The sequence below is a fragment of the Myotis davidii genome, unplaced genomic scaffold, assembly GCF_000327345.1.
Source record: "Myotis davidii unplaced genomic scaffold, ASM32734v1 scaffold332, whole genome shotgun sequence".
In the NCBI taxonomy this organism is placed as follows: domain Eukaryota; kingdom Metazoa; phylum Chordata; class Mammalia; order Chiroptera; family Vespertilionidae; genus Myotis; species Myotis davidii.
In genome coordinates this window covers 5,058,899-5,066,429 of record NW_006285779.1, presented here as the reverse complement: position 1 = coordinate 5,066,429, position 7,531 = coordinate 5,058,899, and the positions used below count along the sequence as shown (strand labels likewise).

Below are 7,531 nucleotides of genomic sequence, written 5' to 3'. Positions count from 1 at the left end.
ACCAAAGACCAGGAATCCCAGGCTGACCACTGCGAAAATGAGACAAGGTGTTGCTTTAAAGAGACAAGAACGCGGCAAAAGTTTCTTTCCAAGTGCGAACGGTCTATTTCGTTCCCAAACGCTTTGAAGTTATTTGCTCTAACTTGACTCTCACGGAGATTTGAGAAAAGATTTCTATGTCAGTGGCCAAAGTCCCAGGGCTTGGGGTGGAAAGCAGACGGGGCTGAGAAGATCGCGGTAGGAAGAGTCACAAAGAATCTCTGCTTCTTGGAACTTGATGACCACATCCCCCCACCTCCCACCCGCACCGCTCAGAGATCTGCAGAGAGCCCGCAGAGAGCTCTGGTTTAGGTGAATTTATTCGCCAAAGACTGCAGCTGCAGCTCTGAAGTCAGGCTATATTTTAAAAAGTCTGTAGACATTGAAGTCTTGCTACAGGAAGTTAAACTCACACTAAAAAGAAGTTAAGGAATGCGTCCAGAATTCCAATTTAATCCCCAAGTTAAAACTTCACTGCACTCCCAAATAGTACAAATAAAACGTCTGTGTTTAGGCATCCTTTCTGTAGGCGGGGTTTTTTTTTTGTTTGAAAAAATATGCATTAATTTTCATTCGACAAAATTAGCGTTTCTAACTGGTGTGTTTTATGGGCAGAATAGAACTTGTTTTGGTGACGAAAGCTATATTTACATTGTTATCTTAAAATGTTTTGGAGTGAAGCAGATACACATAGATGTGGACAGTCCCCTCCCTGAGAAATCGAAACTCACTTCCTCCGCAAGGGCCTGTAATTTACAAAGATTTACAGGAATCCTGAACCTGGACTGGTTTTCTCCCAGGGAAGGGACGTGGTGGCTTCTTTAGAAAACTCAATTCCAGACACAAAATGGAAAAATATGGCATTTACACAAATACATGCAAAACAAGCTAAAATGACATTTCAAAATCGCTTACAAAATTACCAAACTGAGGAAAAATTTCCTCTGACAGAATTAGATCAGTTCGGTGCTTTCTGGGACGACCTACCAAGTTGATGTTTCTTGAAAAGTAGAAAATGCATTCAACCTTCTCACAAAACGCTATTGCCTCTAGATCGATCAAAAAATTTGAATAGCTTCCTAACATCCCTCCACTAAAAATCAAACCAAAACACATGCACCCATACACACCACCAACAAAATAACAAAAGCCTATTTAGTGCTGCCGCTAAAGAGGAAACTTTTTCCTTTTATTTATTTACTTATTTACTTAAGAGCCATTAAAAATAAAATTTCTAGGAGAGCGGTAAAAAAATTTTAAAATTCTATGAGAAAGAATTCTGCTGAAATGTTATCATGTGGTTTTGGCTAGCTGTGAGTTCATCACAGGACGGTTTTTTTATGCTTTAATAGAAATATCACTTCTGACTTTGGTGCTACATTGAGATTAGAAAGCCACAATAACTTTCAACCTTTTTGTGGATTTGGTTACAGAATTAACTGGTTATTTGAATAGTTCGAAGGTAACAACAAAAACAGTGGCATATATAACTAAAATGATCGATGACCTGCCTATATACATATGGATATTAATGAGGCAATTTTTGTGTGGACAATAATAACTTATGGGAACACTTTCAAGTTTTCAAAGAAGCATCGCATTTTTATTTGAGAACATATTTATTTTCATGGTTAGCACATGACTTTTCTCCAAAAAAAAAAGGTACAGTTTTATTTATCTCTTACGAACCTATATAGCACTTTCCCCTCCTAGAATTTGCCATCATTTTACTATGATCTTTAATCGCATATGGGAGGAAGGGGACTTACATAGCTGCATAATGTGACAAGCTGACATACACAGGCAGATACTACCCTGCCCTACACTCGATTAAAATAAAACCAAACGCTTCCATGGGTGCCGTGATATTTACTTTATCTGACAGTAATTAGCTAAACTGTCTGGAACGAAAACCTATGATTAGTTGAGCACAGCTCCAGGATTTTAAAGATCCTCGTTTCAGACAAGAGAATGCAAATGCCCCAGAACACAATCGTAACTGGATACTCCTTGGAAACGGATTCCACATCCTGATAAGTGACTCCGGAGAACCCACGGTGGCTGTAAGGTAACTGGTGCTCTGGGGTTTTCCTCCTGGGCAGGGGTGCGCAGCTGGTGGCTGCACTCTGTCCAGTCTAGGGGAGGGCTGGCTGCCGGCTGGTACAAAAAGGCAGGCCACTTATTTAGGTGAGATCGGCCTGGTGAGGATCCCGGCTGGGAAATTCAACTTCCAGGGAACCAGACGCACCAAAAGCAGGGAGGGCAGCCAGAGATGACTGGAGCCCCTGCTTTAGACCAGGTATCAGGTAGAAGTCTCCCCCGCCTCCCGTTCCCTCCCCATCCACCCTACCCCCGCCCTCTCCGCCATAGATCAGCCCGGCGCGGGGCTGGGTATGAGAAGAGCAAAGGGGAACAGGGCGCAGAAACCGCCTGCTAAGCCCCAGCCCCTGGGCTCCCCGCTCCGGATCCTCACCAGCCTTCAGCCCATCGACTCTGAACTCGTCCCCAGGCGGCCCGCTGAGGAGCAACACGGTCAGGGGACGCAGGAGATAACCCACGCAGGCCTGGCCCAAGGGTATCTGGGTGGGTATTGGTGGCAGCGGGTGGGGAGGAGAACGGACCGAGTGGGCCTGCGGGTGGGGAGGAGACAGCCTTCTACGTGCGCAGGGAGGAGGCAACCGGACAGACTCCAGAGGGTGCGTGGACATACCTCGTTGTTCCCTGTGCCCAGCCGCGGGATCTAAGATGGGGGTCTCAGAGATGAACTTAGGGAAAGCTTAGGAGCGAGGTGCTACCGAGAAGCCAGAGAACGTAGCAAGGGAAAATGCAGGCTTCGGTTGGAAATGCGAGAGAGTGTCGGTAGCTTTTGTCTTTTTTCTGTTTCTTAAATCTTGGAATCACGTAAGGAAAGCACCCAGAGAAGCGTAAAAAAAAATATGAGGCCCAGAGGGGAGCCAAACATCCCCCCGCGAGGCGTCTAGCCCTGGAGATGGGGGCGGAGGAGTGAAGCTGGAGCGCAGCTTCCTTCGCTTACATCTGCCTGACTCCACAACGCACACGCTCAAGGACGCGCAGCCGGCCGTGCCATGCACTCACCCCCACCTCTTTCTCGATCTTTGCGCCCAAGCATTCTCGATCTGCCGCAAAACCAGGCGCATCCTTCTTTCAGCAACACCACGGCCTGGTTTGGAGACGCCGGCCCGCCTGGGGCGTCAATAGTCTGAGAATTCACAGCTGAAAGGCACGGGGTGCCCCAGTAGCTGGGGAGCGGTCTTCCTGGCGCAAGGCCCTGCCCACAAAGGGTCCCCCCACAGCCCACCGACCGCTGGCACCTAAGAACTCCCCAGCGCACGTGGCCCGCGCGGCCGTGTCCCAGCTCCCAGAGCTCCCCGAGCTCCCCGAGCTCCCCAGGAGCTGACTCCCCCACCATTTCCGCTCCCTCTTGAACCGCCCCGCCTCTCCCCACCTCCCGACCGGCTGTTCTTTCTCTCCCCAGTCTTGGACACCCACTCCTCCTGCTGTTGCGGGGGAGTGAGTGAGGGGGGTGTTGGGGGGGGCTGGCAGTTCTCCACCCTCATTCCCCACTCCCATTCCATGCCTGCCACCGCCCAGGGACGTTGTCCACAATCCCTGCGCGGTCCACCCCGCTCCTTCCAGCGGAAGCCGGTCTCCCCCAATTCCACCATCTCGACTGCCAAAAAAAAAAAAATGCTTAGGGCAGCTAAGACCGGATGGAGCCTCAAGGTTGGTTGGGAACAGATCTCTGTTCTTTCAAGGCCAGCGCTATGCCGGGTCTTTAGCTGCGCCCCGTTCCTCGTGGGGCTGGGCGTAATGGCAGGCGAGCGCCCATTGTGCGGGAAGATGATCCCTACCAGCGTGGAGTTTCCTGTATCTCAGGAGACCCCACAGATTCGCCTAGAATACACGAAGGGGACCGCACGAGGGCGCCAGAAGGTGTGTGGGTTGGGAAAATTAGAGGCCTCCAAGGGTCAAGGCCTAGAAACTGGCCCCCAATTTCAATAGGCGGAAAGGACAGTCTCCACGGCTGGTTTTTTCACCTCCCTTCCGAGGACAGATTCTTCATCAAGACTGTATGAAGCCACCGTGCGCGCAGTACTCCAGCTTTGTCTCACCAGTGCAGTCAACAAACACTGCTTGACCTCTAATGTTGAATAGCAGTAATTGACATGTATTTGAGCACTTAACATGTGTGGGGCCTTCCCCTGGCTCCTGGCATGTTTTGCCTCATTTATCCCTGGCAACAACCCTGAAGAAGGTATTATTGTCTCCTTTTTGTAGACAAAGAAACTGAGGCTTAGAAACGCCCAAGGCCACACACTGACTAGGCTAGGATTCAAACCAAGAGTTGTGAGAAAACAAAGTTCAATAATAACTCCATCGTACTGTCTCTCACACACCTGCTTAGTGCAGTTGCTGCAAGACAAATACAAGGGCAAATGCAACCGGGACCCTGCCTTGGGGGGCTCACAGTCTACCTGGGGCAAGTAGGCAAAATACCTATAGTATTAAGTGGGAAGTAATAAGTGACCGAATGTCCTTCACTAACACACGCTGCAAGTTCAGATTCAAGAGAGATGAGCTCCGGCCAGGCGACCAGGGGGGCACGCTTTCTTGGAGGAGGTGGTATTTGAGCAGAACCTTGGAGAACACTTTTGACTCATGGAGACAAGTGTGGGAGCGTGGGGAAGGCGTTCCAATGGGAGGGAGCAGCTTGAGCAAAGTCAATGAGGCGGGAATGGACACGTCGATCATCTATAGATATATAAAACATTCTGCCTCCTTGGGGATCTAATGCCCGGTATTTATAAGCAAGGAAGCTCTCCTGCCCCGCAGCAGCTGGAAAAATCATGCTCCTGGGCCATCCATCCTTCCTAGCGTTGGTCTGCGGACAGGAAACCTCCCAGAACTGGCGCTGGCCGGGAAGGTGCGGCCAGAAGGGGCGGGAAGTGGTGTTCGGGCACCCGAGGCGGTGCAGACTCACCAGCAGCGACTCAGACTTGGAGGCTCTCTCGTAGTCCTTGTCTATTTCTGGTCGGGTCACTACTCCCCACGCAGTGGAAGTGGGGGGCGTGGTCCACATGAGCTGGAACCAATGGGAACGGAGGCTGAGGCGAGAGCCCCGCCCCTGGCATGACGCACGAACCTCAGACACAGGCTTCACCAGCGAGGGCCCAGACCCTGCAGTGGCTGTAACAAAACCCAGACTCCCAGGTCCCGGCCAATGGAGCCGATTTAGACTGGAGCAGGACCGCGTCTGTCAAAAGCCCCACTCGGCAGCCGCGGTGGAGTTCAGAAGGAGAGCTGGAGCGCTGCGCTGCCTCCCCGCCCCCGCCGGGATTTATTGAGTATTTGGGCTGGAAAATTAAGTGGCCCTGATGATGTTACCAAGCCCGGTCACTTCCACCCCTTTCTCAGTCAAAGACATCTTGAACCTGGAGCAGCAGCAGCAGCAACAGCACTTCCACGGCGCTCATTTGCAAGCGGACTTGGAGCACCACTTCCACTCAGCGCCCTGCATGCTGGCCACCGCCGATGGGACGCAATTTTCTGACGGAGGGGAAGAAGACGAGGAAGAAGATGGGGAGAAATTGTCCTACTTGAACTCACTAGCCACGGCCGACGGCCACGGGGATTCTGGGCTCTGTCCGCAGAGCTATGTCCACGCGGTCCTGCGAGACTCATGCGGTGGGCCTAAGGAACATGAAGAGGACTCCGAGGTCGTGAGGGACCGGAGCCAAAGTGAGTAGAGGGGGGAAGGAAACGCACCCGCACATCTGGAGCAATGGCGGAGCGCCCCCAGATACTCTTCAAAACCTGCCCCTTTAGCCCTTGGCTGGGGTCATGCCTCGCCCTGGTCCAAGACAACTCCGCAAAGAGCAGGTGCCTAGGGTGGAGGGAGAAGGACCAGGTGACCCCGACAACTCCTCCTCCCAGAGAGGGGTCCATGCAGCCCCTAAGGGAAGGGAAGGTCGGTGTTGCTGCCCTAATATAGATAAGCAACAGGGGCTCAGCCCCGCTGAGTCCGGGCAAACTCACTGTATTTTTGCTCTTTCCAAGAGCTAAAGGGGCAAGAGCTTGAATCTTTTCCACCTTCCCTCTAGCATGAGACCAGTTCTCTGATGCCAGAGCAGTGGTCCCTCTTTTTAGGAAAAAAAAGGGGGGGTTCAAGCAGGTTGTGTCCAGCATCCACGGGACACAGGAAGTTTGCTAGAGACCAGCTGAGTGATTTCCTCTTCTCTTTACTTGGAGCTCAGCATCCTCGAACCCACAGCACCCGGCAGAGAGAGGTTGCGTGGGAACACAGTCTGTTCCGCGGAGCACTCACACCCCTGAGGCGCCGGCCTTTTTTTTTAAAGAATTCTTAACGTTTTGCTTTGTGTCCCAGGCAGTGCTGCTTCCGGCCGAAGGAAAACCGCGCCAGACTTAGTCTAAGATCCCGGCGCTCCCATCGGATGGGAGGTGACTTGGGCAGGGAACTCAGATAACTGAATACAACCTCCAAGGAGGTGTTTGTGTCTGAGGGGACACAGTGGAATCTCTTTCTCCAAGAGGCAATTTGATCTGGCCAAAGCCGAGGCCTGCCTCCCCTCTGACAGCTCCCCTGGGCCTAAAATCGACGTGAAGCTATCTATATCAGTCAAATTTCCTTTCTCTCTAAGGCAGCACAGACATCATCACACGGGCATTTAGCTGTGAGCATGTAGTACTTTAGGAGCACAAATTAGTCGCTGAGCACTGCACGAGCGTTACACTTTCTATCAGAAAGATGTCCGTGCAACTCTCGCATACCGGCTCCCAGATACCAACACGCCTCACACCTTCCGCTATCTGTGACGGCGTGGAAGGCAAACGAGTTTGCAAATACTGTAGTTATTATGTAGTTGCAAACGTGCATCCTGAAAATAGTCATTAGCACGCTGAGCCGCACATGTAATACGGGGTAATCTCCTCTCTCGCAGATGCTCAAGTTCTAAATAAACGCCGCGCACTAACTATAACTACCCCTCCCCGTGGAACGTGCCTCGAGGGCGTTCTAACTGTACTTGGACGGAGCCACAAACTTTCCAAAAACTCTAGACATTTACTACCGCACGCTCCGTGCAGCTACCAACAAGGGCACCGTGCTCCGGGGTCGGAGCTGCCGTGAGGTCTGGCACCTCTAAGGGACGCTGATGTTTTCCTTCTTCCGCAGAAAGCTGCCCGCTGAAGAAGCCGCTGGAGGCGGCGGGAGACTGTAAGGCGGGCGAGGATGGCGAGAGGCCGAAGCCACGCAGCCGCCGGAAGCCCCGCGTCCTCTTCTCGCAAGCCCAGGTCTTCGAGCTGGAGCGCAGGTTCAAGCAGCAGCGGTACCTGTCGGCGCCGGAGCGCGAGCACCTCGCCAGCAGCCTGAAGCTCACGTCCACGCAGGTGAAGATCTGGTTCCAGAATCGCAGGTACAAGTGCAAGAGACAGCGGCAGGACAAGTCCCTGG

The 7,531-nt window shown here is 52.1% G+C and overlaps 1 protein-coding gene across 1 annotated transcript in view; it reads left to right on the top strand.

Annotated features, from left to right (window-relative positions):
- The first annotated feature begins 5,267 nt into the window (after positions 1-5,267).
- The window catches only part of NKX2-3 (NK2 homeobox 3), a 3,054-nt gene continuing 790 nt past the window's right edge, over positions 5,268-7,531 (top strand). Inside the window, exons 1-2 of the mRNA XM_006756670.2 lie at positions 5,268-5,799; positions 7,253-7,523. Coding sequence (XP_006756733.1) covers positions 5,436-5,799; positions 7,253-7,523 — 635 coding nt within the window. The 5' untranslated portion in view covers positions 5,268-5,435. The remainder of the gene's footprint in view (positions 5,800-7,252; positions 7,524-7,531) is intronic.